We start from the raw sequence: 21,892 nt of genomic DNA on the forward strand, positions 1-21,892 counted from the left end.
AATGTAGGGAAATAAAGCCCATTTATTTTAACACATGCTAATGGACTGTTATATAATGTAAATATCCAATCCACAAACCTTTTCCCAAAGCCCATACATCCCAACACTGCTTCCATAAATTTCCATTCAACTCGGTTGAATGTTTTTTCAGCATTGACCAAGATTGCCACCCATTCTGTTCCATAAGAACATAAGAAATGCCTTCACCGGATCAGACCATGGTCCATCTTGTCCGGCGATCCGCGCACGCGGTGGCCCATTTAGGTTCTCCTTTTTGGAGACCCGGATTTCCCGTATCCCTCAATATGATTTGCAAGAAGGTGTGCATCCAACTTGTGCTTGAAACTCGGAACAGTATTCTCCGCCACAACCTCCTCCGGGAGAGCATTCCAAGCGCCAACCACTCGCTGTGTGAAACAGAACTTCCTAACATTTGTCCTAAACCTGCTGCCACTCAGTTTCAGGCTATGACCCCTTGTCCGTGTCACCTCCGAAAATGTTAGTAATGCTGTTTCCTGGTCTATTTTATCAAAATCCTTTAATATTTTAAAAGTCTCTATCAAATCCCCTCGCAATCTTCTCTTTTCGAGGGTGAATAGTCCCAGTTTTATGAGGCATTCTTCGTAGCTCAAATTTTCCATACCTTTGACTAGTTTCGTGGCTCGCCTCTGCACCCTCTCCAGCAGAGTTATATCCTTCTTAAGGTATGGATACCAGTGCTGGACACAGTATTCCAAGTGAGGTCTGACCATTGCTCTGTAAAGTGGCATTATGACCTCTTCCGATCTGCTCGTGATCCCCTTCTTAATCATGCCCAACATCCTGCTTGCTTTCTTCGCCTCCACCGCACATTGAGCCGAAGGCTTTAGGGTTCTTTCTATTAGTACTCCCAAATCCCTTTCTTGTTCGCATTTGGCTAATGTCACCCCCAACATCTTATACTCATGTTCTTTGTTTTTCTTTCCTAGATGCATCACCTTGCATTTGTCTATGCTAAAATTCATCTGCCACTTTTTTGCCCAAGTTTCCATCTGGTTTAGATCCCTCTGGAGATCCTCGCAGTCCCCTAGAGAGCCAACCACCCGACATATTTTTGTATCATCTGCAAACTTTGTTACATTGCATGTTGTTTCCTCTTCAAGGTCGTTTATAAAAATATTAAACAAGATAGGCCCAATAACCGAACCCTGGGGCACGCCGCTGGCCACTCTCTCCCAGTCTGAGAATTGCCCATTAATGCAAACCCTCTGCCTTCTGTTCTCGAGCCATTTGCCAATCCATCTGTGCACTTCTCCTTCTATTCCATGGCTCAGTAGTTTTCTCATAAGCCTTGCATGCGGAACCTTGTCAAACGCTTTCTGGAAATCCAAATAAACTATATCCACTGGATTTTCATTATCCAATTGTTTGTTCACCTTCTCAAAGAATTGAAGTAAATTTGTCAGACATGACTTCCCTTTCCTAAAGCCGAGTTGACTAGCCCTTATTAAGTTGTAATCTTCCAAGTGTTGTACAATGTTGTCTTTAATTAGTGCTTCGATTATCTTCCCAGGAACTGATGTGAGACTCACAGGTCTGTAGTTTCCTGGTTCACCTCTTGATCCTTTTTTGAAAATTGGGATGACATTTGCTATCCTCCAGTCCTCTGGTATTTGCCCGGTTTTAATTGACATGTTGGCTAAGGATTGCAATAGTTCACCAATTTCAACCTTAAGTTCCTTTAATACTCGGGTAAATTCCATCCGGTCCAGGGGATTTGTCACTTTTTAGTTTGTCAATTTGAAAGTATATCATGTCCAACTCCACTTCTACTGTTTCGAGGCTTTCCTCTATGCCTCTGGTGAATATCTTCCCTGTGTCTGGCATTGTTGTAGTGTCCTCATTTGTGAAGACAGAGGCAAAGAATGCATTTAACTTATCGGCTACTTGTTTGTCTTCTTTGATTGACCCTTCTTTGATTTACCCTTTCCTTCCTTGATTGACCCTTTCCTTTTAGCCCTCCAAACCAAATCTAACACCTTCCTAATCCCATCGGCCACCTGCCTCCCACTAATAAAACCCACTTGGTCCGGGTGAATAAGTATTGGCATGTATGGTGACAATCTATCAACAAGAACTCTAGCCATGATTTTTGTATCTATTCCTAATAAAGAAATAGGTCTATAACTGGCACAATAAGTATTGTCTTTCCCTGGTTTAGGTAGGATTGTAATTCCTGCTAATCTCATAAAATATGGTAATTGTTCCCTATCTTTTAGATTATTAAACAATCTTGCCAAAAGAGGGGTTACAAAGGATATAAACTTTTTATAAAACAATCCTGTAAATCCATTCATTCCTGGAGATTTACCTATCTTAATGCGATGTATTACTCCTCGTATCTCATCCTCTGTTATATCCTCATCCAATCCTTGGGTCTTTGATTCTTGCAGTTTCTTTAATTCTAATTGAGACAAATACTATGACAGAAAAACCTCCTTTCCCTGATATTCTGATATATATAACTCCTTATAAAATTCCAAAAACCTATCATAAATATTCTTTTCTTTTGTCAGGACATCTCCATGTTTAGATCGTATACTCATAATATTACCTTGCATATGTTGTACCTTGCATATGGTGTGCTAATAATTTCCCTGCCCGATTCACAGATTCATAATGTTTAAGTCTAAGACAGTTTAAATTAAATTGAATAGTTTCATCTTCCATTTTTCCAAGACCATACAAATCTCTTTTATTTGAGTCCTTAACTGTTCCTTCCCCCACACCCTTCTTATGTTGTATTACTAATCCCATTAGTTTCTCTCTTAATTTTTTTCCTCCCTTTCTCAAGTCTTTTTCTTATTGGAGGCTATAGAAATTAACTCTCCCCTTAAAACAGTTTTTAGGGATTCTCAAATCATAATGGGTGAATATTGATCGATAATATATCTATCCAAAAAGTTTCTGATAGTCTATTCTATCTTCTGAGCTACCTTAAGGTCTTTTAATAGGTTATCATTTAATTTCCAGTACTGTATCCCAATCTTAGAATGTCCCCATGTTAGGTCCACCCATATTGGGGCATGAACTGCCCCAATAGTTGGTCCACCAATATTGGGGCATGATCTGCCCAAATAGTTTCCTCTAGCATCTATTAATTTACCTCTCAAAATTTTATCCAAACAGATCATATCAATACGGGAATAAACTTTATGAGGGGAAGAGTAATAAGTATAATCTCTTCCTAATGTATGTAAAATCCACCATCCATCTAATAACTTTAATACTTCTAAAAAATTTTTTAGTTGTTTCCTATCTTTTTTAGTTCTATCGCCTTTATTACTTGTAGAATCCCAACGAGGATCCAAAACCAAATTAAAATCCCCTCCCACCAATAGTAATCCTTCTTGATTTTTCAAAATTATACTCAAGAGTTCTTCAAAAAATTTATCTTGGTTAATATTAGGAGCATACAAGTTCACCAAAGTCACCTTTTCCCCATTCAACTCCCCCACCCATATAATCCATCTCCCTTCATCATCCTTCCATTCAGCCTTTGTAGAGACTTTCAGTTTTTTTATCAAATAATATCCCCACCCCTGCTTTCTTTTTCTTCTTCTTATTAGAAGCCCAAATTTGCACCGGGTAATCTTTAAACTGAATCATCCTTTCTCCCATTTTTTGTAAATGTTTTTCTTGTACATAACAAATATTATAATTTAGTCTTTCATCTCCTTTAAAAACAATTGGCATTTTCGAGGCATATTAAGTCCATTCACATTTAAACTTCCCAATCTTTTTTTGTATCAATAAATTTTTATTAAAAAGAGAAAGGAACAATATCTACAAACGTCCCATTTGGGACCATCAAACAATAAACAAAATACATAATCCAAATACAAAATCCACCACCCATAACATACCCATCAATAAGTCCCCTGTTACCAAAGGACAAAATTACTCCCAACAAGAACTTCCCCCCTCAACAATTCAATATCCAACATTCCCCAATCCATTCCCCCCACCCTCCAACCTCCACCCGTCCTCCATTCCTCCCCTTTAATAGAAAACATCCACTACCCTCCTCCCTCCCCACACAAAAATCCACCAATACTCAACCCCTAAGTTTGCCAAAAATCAAATCCCAATCTCTATGATGCATATCAAAATATCCATGTTGTTTAGCAGTTACACATTCCATATATAATAAGGACCCCCATCCTATCCATTCCTCTTTTGTAGGCATCATAGGCTTTTTCCAATAACAGGCTAATAGGCATTTGGCTGCAGAAAAATCTAAACAAAGTAGTTTTCTCTGCCACCAGACATCCCTTAAATTAGTAAGACCCAATAAACAAGTCTGGGGAGTAAGCAAAACCAACTCTCCCAACCAGGCAGTCAAACATCCAGTAATCATAACCCAATATGGTCTAACCTTAGCACATTCCCACCACACATGAAAAAGGTCCCTCCCCCCTCCCCACATTTCCAACAGATATCAGGTACATTAGGAAACATTACATGTAAACGAGCAGGAGTATAGTACCATCCAGATACAATTTTATATGCATTCTCCTGAACCAACACGCACACTGATGCTTTGCATATTTCAGAACATATGATATTCCACTGACTTTCCGACAGACGAGACCCTAAGTCAACTTCCCACTTATCCTGAAAAGGAAAAATAGATTTATTCCAACCCCAAAGGAAGAAATATAGTACAGAAATTGGACCCAGCAATAACCATAAATTTTCCACTTGTTCCCGACCCCCCTGAGAATCAACCAACCATCCCTTGTCTGGATATAATGTCTAAGTTGTAAGTAATAAAAAAATCGCAAAATAACAAAATAACAAAGGGAAGGATCTCATGACCCTGCATGACATCCCGAAAAACCCAAATCCCCCGCCTCTCCCACCTAGCAAAGATCCCAGAAGAACCTCCCACTGCAAAAGTTGGTTCACGGCATAGAGCCACCAAAGTGGAGGTCCCCTTTCCCAACCCCCACTTCCTCCTCATCGAACCACACAGAGTAATTAAATGCTGAAGAAAAGGGTTCTCCACCCCCCTCAACCTATCCCTCGTAGACAAAGAGGCCCATATCCAGTCCCGCAGAGGTTGCTGCCCAACCCAAAATTGTTCCATCTGCATCCCCAAGTTAACCCCGTCCAGAGACCAATCCAAAATAAAATGAAACTGAGCCGCCTGATAGTACCAGAGAAGATTTGGTACCACCCGCCCCCCCCCCCTGTTCTCTAGGGGCCCATAGAATCCTTTTAGTCAACCGAGAAGCTTTATATCACCAAATAAACCTGGAGAAGGTTCTCTGCAAGCCTACCAAAAGACCCCTAGGAAGGGGAATAGGCAGTGTTTGAAATAAAAACAACAACCGAGGAAGAATATTCATTTTCAACACTGCTATTCTCCCCTACCACAACAACCACAACCCCCTCCACTGCTGAAGGTCTCGTCTCACCTGCACCAACAATGGTCCATAATTAGCGGAATAAAGTCGAGCCAAATCCTTAGTAATCTGAATTCCAAGATATCTAAATTTCTCCCCCGCCAGTCGAAAAGGAAAGCCCCTTAAAATCCCTCTTTCTACCTCCTCTTCCAAGTTAACACCCATCAATTCTGTCTTATCCATATTAACTGTAAACCCTGCTAATCCCCCATACCCTCCTGGTCCCGAATATACAACAGAATGTCATCTGCAAAAAGTGCATTGCGGTGTTCATACACCCCCACCCTAACCCCCTGCAAGCCAGGATGCGTACGGATCGCCTCTGCAAAAGGTTCAATGGACAATGCAAATAGCAGAGGGGACAAGGGGCACCCTTGCCGTGTACCTCTTCCGATGTAAAAAAAAATCAGTATAAGACCCATTTATTTTAATACACGCCCTAGGCCTGGCATACAGGGCTCGTACCCAACTACAAAATACTGGACCTAAGACTACTTTAACCATAACAGCCCAAAGAAAATCCCAAATGACCCTATCAAAGGCCTTCTCCGCATCAATAGCCAGTACTGCCATCCCCCCGCCTATTTGAATCCTGGAGTTCCCCCCTAGTGTTTGCCCTTTTCCTTTGGGCAGGAGAACAGTATTTCTTATTTCTGGGTGCTTCCTCTACCAGTTTCAGTCTGCCCGGAGGCTTGTAACCTCTCTGGACCTGCAGAACTCACATATTCAGAAACAAGACTGAAGTTGGCGGAATGAGACTGGCACAAGTAGCTCATTTTATGCCAGTGGGAGGGAAAGAGGGTAAGGATTGTGCAAAATTTGGTTCAGTTTGCTATAATGTTAAGCAGACTTCAAAAGGTGCCATAAATATTAAACAGATTTAGAAACATTGTTTTATGGAGTTTTATTTATTGCTGTTGTAGGTGGCGGGTCAACCGTTGAGTCCTTCTTCCCAGGAAACTGAGCAAGAGCTTAGCCCCTCCCAAGTTCAGACCTCTACATCTGCACAAAATCAACCCCTACAACAGCAACAATGCTCTGCAGTGCAGCACACCTACAACACCTGGAATGCTTTTCGGAATTACTGTAAGTGCAAAGTCAGTCAAAAGAGACATGTACCATGCTGCTTATTATTGTTTAATGTTTATCGAAACACTTACTAGATCGCCTTTACTAAATAAAATATAGGTCAAAGCGTTTTACAGTTGAAAAGGAAAAGGAATGCCAACTAGTCAGTCCTACATGTTCAGTGCTGAATAATGTCAGTACCCACATAACTATCGGCTCCTTCCTGACTTTGCCCTGTAAGATTCCTCTTGTGCCCAGACTTAATAGCCTAGTAGTGACCCAGTTAACTGCTGCTGAATGTCAGTGGTCAGCCTGTAAGCACAATTTAAGTGAGCAAGAGCTCTTCTGTCCAATATTCAAAGCAATTTAGCCAGCTGCTGATTAAATCGCTTGGTTGCAAATAATCAGTGGCACTTAATCGGCTAAGTGCCACTGAATATCGTGGTTAGTATCAAACCTTGGGGGTGTTCTGGGGCAGAGTCAGCACTTAAGCAACCAGGGTTAGTACATAAATGGGACTGCATAAATGTTTGCCCTATCTTTATGCAGTAGCCCATGGCTACTTAAGTGATGAATAACTGGAAATTCAGAGCCAAAGCCCACACCGGACCTGACTTTGAATATCTGGGAATAATGCTATTAGCAATGAGCAATATGCTCACCACCAATGGCTGAATATTGACTCCATTGGTTTTTTTGCCAAGTAGATTAAATCCAATTTCTAGCATTCACTTTTTCTACCAGCCTGCATCTGTACATCAGTTGCATAGCTGGGTCCTAGAGACCTTGACCTATATTCCTTAACAATGTTTACCTTTTTTTCGACTTCTATTTTATAGCTCCAGAGATTCAGGTGATGGCACTTTCCCAGGGTCAATATATGATTGCAGAGACAGCTGTTGGTACTCCAGTCACCACAGTGAATTCTGATCAGGTGAAACCAGTCACTCAGGTAAGGAGGGTAGACAAGAGCTAGAACACAGGAAGGGATAGATGACAGGTGTTCCACGGAGCTTATGGAAAAAAACAAAATGTATATAATTTAGGAGCAAAGCTTATATACCTAATGTCCTAGAATAGACATGTCAAACTCTGGCCGTGGGCCAAATTTGGCCCACAAGGTACTAAAATTTGGCCTACCAAACAATTCCTACTGTCGTTGAGATTTGGCCTGCCATTCCTTCCCTCCCTCCGTCAGGTGCATCACAGATCTGCCAATGTTAAAAGGAGCTGCATCGAAATCAGAGCCCTGCCGCTGCCGTAGCATGTTCCTCAGCTGCGGCCCCGTATGTCAGAGGAAGGGAGGGACTGAGGCTAAGGGAATGTGCTACGGCAACAGCAGGGCTCTGATTGCGACGTGGCTTCTTTTAACATTGGCGGAGCTGCGCTGCACCTGATGGAGGGAGGGAATGAACAGTGGTTGTGCACTGTTGGGCCCATCTTTGGCCTCAGGCCCTCCCCTACCTCAGTATCTGCATGTTGTGGATGCTCCCTCCTGTCTCAGACCACTGGGGGGAGGTGCATGTCTTCAGCTTCCGGGATGGAGGGAGGGAAGAAGAAAGAGGGGGCCCTGGCAAGTGAGTTATCAAAAGACAATCAGAGCCTGGGACCCCAACATGATCTGAATAATACCAGACAACAAAAGGTAGAAAAAATAAATTCTATTTTCTGTTTTGTGATTACAATATGTCAGGTTTGACATGTGTATCCTGCCAGAACTGGTGTTAGACAGCAGGCATGAACTAGGACCTAAAAGAGAGAGGAAAAATCTCTTTTTTATTTATTTTGTTTACATCACAGAGCCGGTGTGGGGTTGGAGAGGTTGTAACCCTATACTTCTACTAAGACTAAGGGGTCCTTTTATTAAGGTGCGCATTTAGTGCACGCTAAATCGGTTAGCGTACTTTAATAAAAGGACGCCTAAGTATCTTAATAAAAAATATGGCCTGCGATTTAGCCTATGTTTTAGATTTCGGCCCCTTATATGATTGAGTTTGACACCCCTGTCCTAGAATGTAACTCACCTTGAGTTACTACTGCAAATGGTGTGGGCTAAATCCAAATAAATATTCTTGGAGATGTATATATATCTCTGACATAATTAGAACAATGGGTATTTCTTGTGCTTATGAAGAGAGCATAGGGCTCTTAATTTTTGGCTTCTTTATACAATCTGAGGTTTATATTGAAAAGATATAGGGGCCCCTTTACTAAAGCTTAGCATAAACTAAGGCCCTCTTTTACAAAGCCACATTAGGCTTTTTTTTATCACCTGCTGCAGCAGTATTAGCTCTGATGCTTATAGAATTCCTATGAGCAGCCGGTAAATGTTATAAATTCTATTTGATAGCTATGGGCCACATGGTAAAAGGGCCCCCTTATTTGGATAAAATTGGCTTTGCTCTTTAAAAAAATCCTTCTTTGATCTGGATTACTTTGCAGAAATCTTTTCTACAGACAGAAATTTCTCAAGCAAAAAAGTGGGATTGGAAGCATGACAAAGCAGGGGCAATATATTTAGTTGGTTAGCGCAGCATTCAGTTTATCTGGATAAATATTACAGATAGGTGGTCTCCACAAATAACTGACTTACAGTTATATAGAAAAATTTATCCGGATAACTTTTGCTAAATATCTGGATAAAGATAGTCAGAATTATCTGGTTATATTACATAATTGGCAGGTTTTTGAATATGAGGCTCAGTGACTTTGATGAAGTTAACATAGTAACATAGTAGATGACAGCAGATAAAGACCCGAATGGTCCATCCAGTCTGCTCAACCTGATTCAATTTAAATTTATTTATTTTTTCTTCTTTGCTATTTCTGGGAAAGAATCCAAAGCTCTACCCAGTACTGTCTTGGGTTCCTACTGCCGAAATCTCCATTAAAACCTACTCCAGCCCATCTACACCCTCTAAGCCATTGAAGTCCTCCCCAGCCCAAATGGCCATATACAGACACAGACCGTGCAAGTCTGCCCAGTACAATTTTTAATATTATTTTCTGATTCTAGATCCTCTGTGTTCATCCCACGCCTCTTTGAACTCAGTCACAGTTTTACTCTCCACCACCTCTCTCGGGAGCGCATTCCAGGCATCCACCACCCTCTCCGTAAAGTAGAATTTCCTAACATTGCCTTTGAATCTACCACCCCTCAACCTCAAATTATGTCCTCTGGTTTTACCATTTTCCTTTCTCTGGAAAAGATTATGTTCTACATTAATACCCTTCAAGTATTTTAACGTCTGAATCATATCTCCCCTGTCTCTCCTTTCCTCTAGGGTATACATATTCAGTTATAAAAAGAGAAGAGAATGAGTATACTTCCTGAAATACAGGAAGAGAACAGTTTGAGTTTTTATACGTAGGAACAAAGAAATGTCATGTTGGATCAGATCAGTGGTCCATCGAATATAACATAGTAAATCACATCAGATAAAGATCTGTGTGGTCCATCCAGTCCGATCAACCAGTAACATTTGTTCTGTTACATCCCTTCCGGAATCAATATAAAAGGTGTTTCACCTTAACCTGCGAACCGGGACTTGCAGAAATCCACACATTATTTTCTCCATTGCTCCTCCCACTTAGCTGAGGCATAGAGAGCCCCCTGTATTTTTAATTTTTGCAAGTGAACCATGCAGAAGTCTTTCTGATCTGCTCTGCCCTTTTTTCTTGTTTTATTCACTAAAGTCCAGTTTTTTTTCAGTGACTTCGGTGCCTTGAGAGGAGGTTCTCTGCCTGGGTGTTATCCGCAGAGCTGGACTTCTGCTCCACAGGGCAAGTTTTGGGTTGGCTTGTGGAGCCAGCCTACTGTGAGCTGCCTTCAGAGCTCAGGGTCCGTCTCCTGGGAATGTGCTTATCTACTGACCTTCAGAGGTTTAAGCGTAGGCTGTTTGCACCATGAGTAAAAATCCTCAAGGTATGAGGGCGCAGGCTGAGTTTCCTGCCCCCAGTCGAGTGAGGGGGGGGGCATAAGTCTTGGTTGGGGTCCATACAACTGGAAGCTCGAAGATCCTGAAGATTTTGTGAGTTTGAGAAATTGTGAAGCAGAAAATCCTTTCCTTTCACTTCAGTTATACAGAGCTGACAGCCAGACATAGTGGAAACTGTAAGTATAGCCCCATTACTTCCTATGGGAGATTGAGGGAGGTCTGAAAACAAGTTTTTTAGCCATTTCTGGGGTTAGGGATCAGGTTCCATACCCCCAAAAACCTCCCTCTCTCTCCAGCCTCGAAACAGCAGCAGCAGCAGTGATCCTGACCCACCAACCCCACTACTTTCCTCCAACCCTGAAGCAGCAGTGGCAGAGGTCCTGACTGCCAGCCCTCCCTTCCTCTCCTGAAGCAGCAGCCAGTCAGCAGAGGCTGCGCTGTAAACAGGCTGTTCATGGCCAGCCCTAGCAGGGCCTTTCCTTTGCCACATAGGGGAGCTGCATCTGCAGAGAGTGGCGCTGTGGAGACCACCTGGACAGAATAGAATACTGGGGCGAGAGCATATGAGCTCTCGCCCAGGGAGCCACTTCTAGAGAGGCCGCCATTGAGCCTAGCAGCTGTAGGTATGTCAGGCTATGGGGCTTGGAAGAGCCAAGGTCTCCACGCTCTGCTTCCTGAGCGTTTGTTTGCGTGGCTCAGGAAGAAAAATACAGCCCTGTGCTGTGCCAAAACGCACTCCCAGATATTCTAAGTACTGAGTTGGTTGAAGGTGACTCTTTTGGAAGTTGACTATCTAACCCAGACTCTGCAATAGGCTCAGCACTTGTTGAACTGTCTGCTTTCCGCCCTCTAGAGAGGGGGTCCTTATCAGCCAATCATCTAGGTAAGGATGAACTTGGACACCCATCCTGTGCAAGTGGACTCCTATGACTACCATCACCTTGGTAAAGGTGTGGGGAGCTGTGGCCAATCTGAAAGGGAGCACCACAAACTGGAAGTGTCACTGCAGAACATGGAATCTTAGATACGCCTCTGTCAAATCCAGAGAGGCAAGGAATTTTCCCAGAGCCACTGCTGCTATGACAGAGGAGACCATCTCTATGCAAAAGTGGGGGACCTTTAGGGCCTTGTTTACTGACTTCAAATACAGAATGGGCCTCCAATCTTTGGTGCCTTTCTTGGGCACTGTGAAGCATATAGAGTATTTTCCTGAGCCTGATTCTTCTTCAGGAACTGGTTCTATGGCATGAATGTCCGAGAGTCGTTGCACTGTTACTTGGACTCTGGCCTCCTTCTCCAGTCGTCTGACTGATGAGTTGAAGGATCTGTATGGGGCCAAGAAAACGTGATCTTGTGCCCTTCATGAATAATGTCCAGAACCCAAAGGTTGGACAAAATATGTTCCTTCCAGAAAGCTGACAGCTGCCTGCCGATATGAGGAGGGGTGGCTGTTGGCCTGGCGTTATCATTACTTATTGGAGGCCTAGCCACCACAGGAACCCACAGGCTGCTGGTACCTGTAACTGCAAAATCTCTGTCTGGACCTCTGAAAAGAGTAACCAGAGGAAAATTAGCAAGATCTACTAGAGGCACGAGAACTGCCCCTGCCGCCCCAGGCAGAATGATAGTTCCTGCTGTCTAGGAGGGATTTGGGATGGCAATTCACCACACTAGCCATGAGGTTGGCCAGCCCTTCGCCAGAAAGCATTTGCCCCTTGAAGGATAATCTGCTGAGAGTGGCCTTGGAGGTTAAGTCGCCCAATCATTATCTGATCCAGAACATCTGACAGGCAGAAACAGAGTAAACCGCAACCTTACTCATGACTCTGATGATATCATGAAGAACAACGGCCACATAGTCCACTCCCTCCTTAAACATGTAGGGACAGGTGTCCCCAAGCTCCGAGGAACTAGTCCACAGTCTGGTATGACAGGACCATGCCATGAAGGAGGCAGCTGCTGCAGCTTTGATACCCAAAGCCAGCACTTCAAACTGTCTTTTAAGGACCTCATTCACCTTATGGTCATGAGCATCCTTTAGCATCACTCTACCCTCTAGGAAGGGAGGTGCGCTTGGTCACTTGTGCTACTGCGGAGTCCACCTTAGGCTGGGCAAATAGCTGCTGGAAATATGGAGCCAGTGACTCCCATTGGTCAGTGACTAAGAAGATGATGTCTGGTTGAGCAGGAAAAAAAGGTCGTCTGTGCATTAGTGCCACACATAACAAAGCACTGCAAGGAGGAGGGCTGCTCGGCATTGAGCTTCAACGTAGAGAGGGTGTCAGAAATGACATGGGAAACAGCCAAGTTGAAAAGGTGGTGCACTTCCATTCCTTGAACCCCATCAGGGATCCCAAATCATCCACAGATGCCGAAGAGCCACATGACAATAAAGGCATAGAAAGGGACTTCAGTCATCCCAGTTCTGCTCCGAAGGGTCACTGTCACTAGGAGCCAGTGTGGTATAAAAACATAAGAAAAGCCTTACTGGTCAGACCAATGGTCCATCTAGTCCACTAGCCCATCCTCACGGCGGCCAATCCAGGTCACTGTACCTGGCAAAAACCCAAATAGTAGCAACACTCCATACTACCGATCCAGGGCAAGCAGTATAAGGTAGAGATGTCTGCTTGGAAGAAGGATCCCCTTGAGGCGGAGCTGGTATGCCTGAAGGCAGTGTAGCGCTTCCCAGTCCTATTAAATAGGCTCTCCATAAAAAGCAGCAGAGTGGATCAGAACACACCTGAATTCATTTGCAGAAGGAAAAACTGAAGAGGAAGCTGTTTTCCACTGCAGAAGGGGAGGAGTTCAAAGATCTTAAAGTGACACCCTTCTGCAGATTCACAGTTAGTGGAAATCAATAGCTAAACTATGGACTCCTGTGTATATGTAATAGAAACTACTACTATGTTATCAATAGATTTTCAAACAAGAAAATGACAGGTGTGTTACCATTAGACTGATCAACTGTCTGATTTAAGGGTAGAAAGGGACTGGAAGTGCAGGTATTATATGTCAAAGAATCTTACTGGAAGGAAAGCTTATCATCAGGAGTGTGTCTGTGTGAGAGAATATAAATTTCTTTATTCCATATTTTGTAAAATTTACATAAATGAGAACTGAATTGAATTTTGTTTAGGTTAGAAAAGTCTAAGCCAGGGGTGTCCAACCTGCGGCCCTGTGAAGTATTTTTTGCGGCCCCAGTCGAGGGCGATGCAGTGTTTTCCTCTGCTGCCCCCGGGTGTTTACCGTCTTACCTGCTCCCTCCTCTGTCTTGCTGCAGCGTTTGTGCGGCCCCAGAAACAGTTTTTTCAGCCAATGCAGCCCAAGGAAGCCAAAAGGTTGGACACCCCTGGTCTAAGCCATTGAAAATATGCATTAAAGCAAAATGTACATACAGAATTTAATTCTATATACAGTATACGTCCAAAATATAAGTGCTGAAAAAAGCACTCTTCTATAAACCACACTTCCCTTCCCCCCTTTTATTAAACCATGATAGCGGTTATTAGTACAGGGAGCCGCGCTGAATGCTCCATGCTGCTCCCGATGCTCAAAGAGTTCCTATGAATGTCGGGAGCAGCATGGAGCATTCAGTGTGGCTCCTTGTGCTAATAACTGCTATCGCAGTTTAGTAAAAGGGGAATTAGGTGCAGTTTATAGAATAACACTTACACCTGGGAACCATGACAAAATTTAGGTGCAACCATCTGCACAAATGAAAACATGGTGCAAATATCTGCATCTAAATTTAGGAGCAGATGCCCTTATTCTGTAATTACGTGCATAACTTAAAAGTAATTCCCCCAGTTCACCCAGGACCTGCCCATTATTGCACACCCTTTCTTGACTTGCACCTAACCTTCCAATTTATTCAAATTGGTACCAATAATTGTTAAAATGTCAATTATCAGCACTAATTAGCTTGTTATTCAATTAAATTGCACATGCAGTTTTTAGCATGTTATAGGATTAGGGGAGAACCCAAATATATACTAATACTGCTGTCTGACTTCTCTCCTTCCAGACCAATTATGTGATATCTGAAGGACAAAGTGACTTAGAAGTTAATAAAAACTCCTCATTATCAGAGGGGGTACAAGTAGGTGTGGCTTCTTCCTCAGACTCTTTGGAACAGCAGCCAGGCAGTCAACAACAAACAACACAATACATCATCACTACGACGAACAGTGGGAATGGAGGCAGTGAAGTCCAGATCTCTAAACCATAAATGGCCTCCTATGGAGTGCAAAGGATTACCATTTTATGATGGCTACAACTGATGAAACCCTCAAGACAGTTGCACCTCCGTGAGCTCAATGAGGGATTCACAGAGTCATGAGAAAAGCAAGATCTGGGCACTTATGTTTCAGAAGTTCCTTGAAGAGGATCAATTGTAAAGCCTTTCCAATCCTCTAAATCGTTGGGAGAGGAAATTCAGCAGTAGAAGGCAAAGGGGACATTGCAGAAGATGGAAAATTGAAGCTAGATCCCCGTTGGCTCTAGATTTTAATTTGCTGGCACATTGAAGAATCTTATTCATGGTGATACACCATAAATCTCATTCATTGTGTTTATACCACAAGTGCAAATGAGGATTAGCCAATTTACAGACGGTTCCTAAAACTGGCTATTGGCATAGCATGCACTTGCCAACACATAGTAGAACATTTCTTCCTATTTTAGTTGCTGTGTATCCAAACTGCAGATGTTGTTTTCTTTAAAATTTTACAAATTCATATATTCCTGATACCCATCAGTCTAAGGAATGTAGGATCTTTGGGTCCACAGACCCACCAAACAAAAGTAATATATCTTGAGTAGAAAAAGCAACATCAGGGGTGACTTATAAGTGAGAGAAACTGGCAAAAAAAAAAAAAAATCTGTGACATCTGTATAACAGTTGAGCCATGCAAAGAATGTCATTTTATTTATTGTGCACTATGTGTTTACATGTCGCATTAAATGATGCGAGGAAAGAAACCTGTAGCTAGTGGACCTCTCCCCCCAAAAGTAAGTAATACAAAACATAGCATTCCTCTTCTCTCTTCTTCATCCTAGGAGGGCCCCTTGTCCATCCAGTTGTGCCATGTGAGTATATAAGTGCTTCAAGTTTTAAGCCAATAAGGGACCACTTCTCCAGAGACAGTTATATTAGGAAAGGGCAAAATCTCTTTCTTTTATTGTTTTAAGCTCCATCTCTTACCTTTTCTGTTCAGTCATTTAGCTCTAAGCTCTGGACCGAAGGCCAAGAAGTATAAAGGTTGATTAGATGAGAACTATACATCTCTCCCCCTTCCCTCCTTGATGCAGACATTCAGACAACAATAAACTCTACTGCTTCCTAAAACAATGTATCTTTTCTTTTTGAGAAAATTTAAATTAAAAAAAAGCTTTAAAGAAATATCAGTTTTACATGACAATATGCTATAACTAGTGCATTTGAGTTCAGTTTGTAGCTTAAGTTTCAGGAAGAAATGGAACACCAATGAACTATTAACAACACAGTCGGATATAGTTGGTTTAGAATTACGAAGCTGTTTTTTAAAAAAATCATCTTTAAAAGACATCTGTAGCCTTTGGGTATTAATATTTCAAAAGCACATAACAAAATGTAATACCATGTGTCAATTAAAAACATTACCATTAAGGGGGGGTCTTTTACTAACAGTCATTGCGTGCTTTACTGCAAACCTCATATTATGTAGTGGGCCTCATGGTAAATAATTAACTATTGGTGTTAATTGGCAACAATTTGGATTTGCATGCACATCTTGCTAAGCACTATTCTATAAAGATCAATGGGCAAACCTTATAATGAGCAACTCATAAAAGGCATGGAGGTCGAGGCATTTACTAAAGATGTGCACAGTATTACTGAATACCAGGGTTCCATGCCTAAATTATACACTAGGTTTTACACCAGGTTTCAGTTGGTGTAAATCCTCACACCCAAAGTTTAGTGCAGATATCAGCTCTAAGCATTATTCTATAAATGGTGCTCAACTCAGAATGCCGTTTTAGAATAGCGCTACGTGCAGATTTTTTTCAGTGCTGTTTTTTTGAGTGCCATTTACTGAATCTAGTTTTTTTTTTACACATTATCACCCAATTATTGGTGCAAATTGGCTTATTAGCCAATTGAGTTATGCACACGTCTCAAGAGATCATGTAATTTTGTACATGGAAATTTGTACTCCATTTATAGAATTGCCCTTTAACAGCATTAGTGCTTGCTGTTAGTAAATAGCATCATTAGTGCAGACGTTCTTTAGTTCTGTGCTACAAGTTTCCTAACTTCTGGGGGAAGGAATCTTAGTAGGAGGCTCATCGATTGCCTCATGCATATGTGGTAAATGGTTGAGAACAGGGTACTAAAGTCACTCTTTCTTCTTTGAACTCAAGCATTTCTCCTTCTAGCCACTTAGAGTAATATAAGTCCATAAATAAATCTATGCAGTGAAGCTCATTTAATTGAAAACCAGAATTGGCACCATTAAATCTTAATAAAAAGGCTGATGTTGGATTTCCCACAAGTTAGTAGCCTATTACGCAAATGTTTGCTATGAATGTAAATGAGCTCCCCAGCAAAAGTATGACTTTACACTGCAGTAACATTTTATTTATTATTACAAATACTGAGCTGTTATGAAAACAAGCTTTCACAAATAAGACCACATGAACCCCACCCCCCTCTAAAGTTTCAGGGCGTCTGGTACAAGGATTTTTTTTTTAATGCTTCTCTGTTGGTTAAGTCTGGTTTTTAATGATTCAGTTATTCACAGTGTTATGGTGCAACACAATGCCATTGACCGCAGTCTTACATTTTTATTTGCAAAGGTCCCAAAAATAACCCTTTTAACAGGAAAGCCTCCAAGACAAACTCCTTGATTAACAGGACAGACATCCAATGTATTTTTATGGTTTTCAGATGATCATCTGGCTAGTGGTTTGATGGTGGAACAAAGTAACCAATAAGAATGGAACTCAAAATATTTTCTTTTTTTTTAACCCTTTGGTTACCTCTATGGATTTCCATCAGGTTCAATTTGATTTCATAAAGACAGAAAGGAGGAAACTCTATAAATGGTGCTCAAAATTCGGCAATGTAAAACATCAGTGCTAAGTGCAATTCCATAAAGGGCATGTGCCCTTTATGGAGTCACGCTTAGTGCTGATTCTCTTGCCTGACTTTAAGGGCCAGAATTTATACCTGCTGAAACTTGGTATGAATGTTTTCGTGCAAGTTAAGCCCACTGAGGCCATATTCTATAATTCTGTGCACATTTTTTGGAACAGCCTGACAAGCTTGTAGCCATGTCCCCTTTTGACTTATGCGTTAGTAGAGTTAGGCTCCATGTCTTATAAGATGGCACGCAGCCAGGTGCATTTGCAAATTTTAATGAGTGCCAATTAATTGTATACTAACAACCAATTAGTTAAGTTGTGTGTGCCAATTCTAGGCACCATATATAGAATTTGGGGGTAAATGTGTAAAGTGACAACATGTTATCATTTGTCTATTATTCTACAAATGCAATTTAAAATATTATGGGACCAAAATATGCCTTAACTTACATTTGATTTAAACAAACAAACAAAAAAAAAGCATTCATATAAAAGATTAACTGCAAGAGGTGCTACTGTGTGCACACAGTAAGTTCTATTACATAAAACGGGACCTGCAGTAAAATAACACATTAAGGGGGGAATTCATCAAGAGACTCTAAACGCTAAAACACCCCTAAGAATATAATGGGCATCCTAGCGTTTAGCATGTGCTAATCGTTAGCGTTCCCTGATGAATTCCCTCCTAAGGGCAGTAGTGTGTACTTATGTGGTAATGCATGTCAATAACTACAATTATCCCAGGACAAGCAGGCAGCATATTCTTGACTGATGGGTGACGGCACCGACGGAGCCCCGGTACGGACAATTTTAGAGTGATTGCACTCTAAGAACTTGGAAAGTTCTAGTAGGCCGCACCGCGCACGCGCGAGTGCCCTCCCGCCCGACAGAGGCGTGCGGTCCCCAGTTTCTTAGTTTCCGCGGAGCTAAGAAGACGTACTTTCAACGGCTGTTGAAAACTTTTTTCTCATTCGCCTTCCCGCTCGCGTAAACCTTTTCGGAATTTGTATTTCCCTTTTTTCTTTCTTTTTTTTTCCTCTCTTTTTTGGGTTCGCCCCGGCGGGGCCTGCTGCCACCATCGAGGCCTCGGCCTTCGATTTGGCAGAAGCCGTTTTCACGTTCATGCCCCCCCAACCCGGTTTTAAGAAGTGCCAGCGGTGCGCAAGGCCCATTTCCCTCACTGACCCGCACAACTGGTGCTTACAGTGCCTGGGTCCTGACCATCGGGCGTCCACCTGCACCCGCTGTGCCACTCTCAAAAAGAGAACGTTAAAAAACCGCCAGATCCAACAGCAACTTTTATTTGGTACCGAGATGTCGGATTCGGCGGCACCGGTCCCGACTTCGGCCCTGACACAGTCGGCACCTACCTCATCGACGCCGCGTGACACCGTGCCGGCGTCGCATCCCTCAGGTAAGCCGGCTAAGAAGCCTTCCCCGCTGGAGCGTCCTCCGATCTCAGTGGCAGCGAGCCCAATCCTGCCTACCTCGAGGCGCCCGCGGAAGCGCTCCGCTCCGATTGAGGTTAGCCCTTCGACCTCGGGTTCCTCTTCGGAGTGTAGAGCGGCACCAAAGGTACCGCAGAAGAAAAAAGCGGTACCGGTGCCTTCGCTGGACGAGCGAATTGCCGCCATCCTGCAAGTACAGCTCAAAGAGCAATTGCAGCAGCTCCTGCCTGCTCTTCTGACACCGAGCCTTCCAGTCCCGGTCCAGTCTGAGCTACCGGTACCGGCAGTGGAACAGCCTCTTTTATCGGCATCCACTTTGTCGGAACCGGTACAAACAGCTTCCTCGGTATCCATGCCAGTTTTAGCTCCAGAACCGAGGTCTTTACACCAGGTGGTGCAAACTTCGGCACCGGCACGCCTGATGACATCTCCCGGTACCGTTTCTCAGAGGTCTGGTAAGTCGACTCACAAAACTCGACACCTAGAACCCTCCACACCGGAGTCACGGGACCGTAGCTTTCAAGTGAGGGACCCTGATCTGTGGGGTGATTCAGAGGAGCCTTTCCTCTCTGAGGGAGAGTGTTCGTCAGGGGATGAGGATCCTTCTGGTTTAGATCCATCCTCCAAACCTGATGCAACTTCTTTCACCTCTTTTCTCAAAGAGATGTGCGACTCTCTCTCTATTCCCTTGGAGGCTGAATCCAAAAAATCCAAGGCATTTCTCGATGCACTGGACTTTGACCAGCCTCCAAGGGAATTCTTAAAATTGCCTCTCCATGATATTTTGCGAGAGACTTTCTATAAAAATCTAGAGACACCTTTGACCATTCCAGGAGCTCCTCGCAAACTGGACTCCTTATATAAGGTCATACCTATTCCGGGCTTTGACAAACCGCAACTCCCCCATGAGTCTTTACTGGTAGAATCTACTTTAAAGAAATCCACGGGGGCTAGTGTGTCCCTCCTGGCAGAGAAGGTAAGGCCATGGATAAGTTTGGCAAACGGTTGTATCAGAATGCGATGCTAGCTAATAGATCTGGGAACTATGCTTTCCATTTTTCGTTCTACCTTAAGCATCTCATTCAAACTTTGTCAACTTTTGAGAAATACCTCCCTGACCGTAAAAAATCTGCCTTTCGCCAAACTTCTTCATCGCTCTTACAACTTCGTAAGTTCATGGTCAGATCAATCTATGATACCTTTGAGCTGACCTCTAGGGCCATGGCTATGTCAGTGGCCATGCGGCGACTGGCCTGGCTTAGAGTTTCAGAACTCGATGTCAATCACCAAGATCGCCTGGCCAATGCACCTTGCTTGGGGGATGAGCTGTTTGGAGAATCCATGGACTCCACTACCCAAAAGCTCTCAGCTCATGAGACTCGGGACACTCTCCTTAAAACGAAAAAGAAAACCCCACCTACCAGGCCTTTTCGCCAACAGTCGGCCTACCAGCATAGATTTGTGGCTCGTCCTTTACCACAGGCCCCGCAGCAACCCAGGCGTCAGAGGCAACAACAGAGGCAAGCTGCTAGACCAGCACAGCAGCAACAACAGGTGAAGCCTCCCCCTTCACAAAATCCACTCAACCCTTTTGACTTGGTTCTCCAGGACATAGCCAGTCTCCATCCTGCCGCCCACCTTCCGCAGCCCATAGGAGGACGCCTTACTCTTTTCATAAGCCGTTGGGAAACCATCACCTCGGATCAATGGGTCCTCAACATCATCCGCCACGGCTACTCTCTCAACTTTCAGACACTTCCTGCCCAAAGTCTGCCAAGAGAGTCTGCTTTGAACACTCCTCAGGTTTCACTCCTTCTTCAGGAGGTTCAATCCCTCCTCCTTCTGAACGCCATAGAGGAAGTTCCTCTAGATCAAAAGGGGCAGGGATTCTACTCCCGTTATTTTCTAGTTCCCAAAAAAACAGGAGATCTCAGACCCATCCTAGATCTTCGCGATCTCAACAAATGCTTGGTCAAAGAGAAATTCAGAATGCTCTCTTTAGCCACTCTTTACCCTCTTCTCAATCAAGGCGACTGGCTATGTTCCCTCGATCTCAAAGAAGCATACACTCACATACCGATCAATCTGGCCTCCAGACAGTACCTATGCTTCATGATCAATCGTTGTCATTACCAGTACAAGGTGCTACCCTTCGGTCTTGCCTCCTCTCCAAGAGTGTTTACCAAATGTCGGATTGTGGTGGCTGCTTTTCTACGTTCCCACCACCTTCAGGTGTTTCCTTACCTGGACGATTGGTTAATAAAGGCCAATTCATCTCAGACAGTACTCCAGGCCACCAACCAGACCATTCTATTTCTACGTTTGCTGGGGTTCGAGATCAATCTACCCAAATCTCATCTCATCCCCACTCGGAGACTTCAATTCATTGGAGCAATCTTGAACACAGTCCTCATGAGAGCATTTCTGCCGTCCAACCGTCTTCAAACGCTTCAATCTCTATGTCAGCAGGTGCTTCCACAACGTTCCATCTCTGCCAAGCAAATGATGATACTCTTGGGTCACATGGCCTCCACAGTTCATGTCACACCACTTGCACGTCTTCACCTGCGCACTCCTCAATGGACCCTAGCTACCCAGTGGTCCCAAGCGATGGATCCTTGCTCACGTCACATATCTGTAACATCATCTCTTCGTCAGTCTCTACAATGGTGGTTGATATCCTCAAATCTCTCCAGAGGTCTTCTGTTCCATCTACCTCCTCATCAACTTGTCATCACCACCGACGCCTCCTCTTATGCCTGGGGAGCTCATTTGAACGAGTTCCAAACTCAAGGACTTTGGACAGATCAGGAAATGAAGCATCACATCAATTTCCTGGAACTCAGAGCAATGTTTTATG

At 43.2% G+C, this 21,892-nt stretch overlaps 1 protein-coding gene across 6 annotated transcripts in view; it reads left to right on the forward strand.

Moving 5' to 3' along the window:
* PRDM10 (PR/SET domain 10) overlaps positions 1-15,373 on the forward strand; it is a 230,992-nt gene extending 215,619 nt beyond the window's left edge. For all 6 annotated transcript variants that reach the window (XM_033918444.1, XM_033918447.1, XM_033918448.1 and 3 more), the window contains 3 exons: positions 6,374-6,536; positions 7,358-7,470; positions 14,484-15,373. In XM_033918444.1, the coding sequence (XP_033774335.1) occupies positions 6,374-6,536; positions 7,358-7,470; positions 14,484-14,687 (480 nt within the window). In that variant the 3' untranslated portion in view covers positions 14,688-15,373. The remainder of the gene's footprint in view (positions 1-6,373; positions 6,537-7,357; positions 7,471-14,483) is intronic.
* The last annotated feature ends 6,519 nt before the right edge of the window (positions 15,374-21,892 follow it).

This window comes from Geotrypetes seraphini, chromosome 13 (assembly GCF_902459505.1).
Source record: "Geotrypetes seraphini chromosome 13, aGeoSer1.1, whole genome shotgun sequence".
NCBI lineage: Eukaryota > Metazoa > Chordata > Amphibia > Gymnophiona > Dermophiidae > Geotrypetes > Geotrypetes seraphini.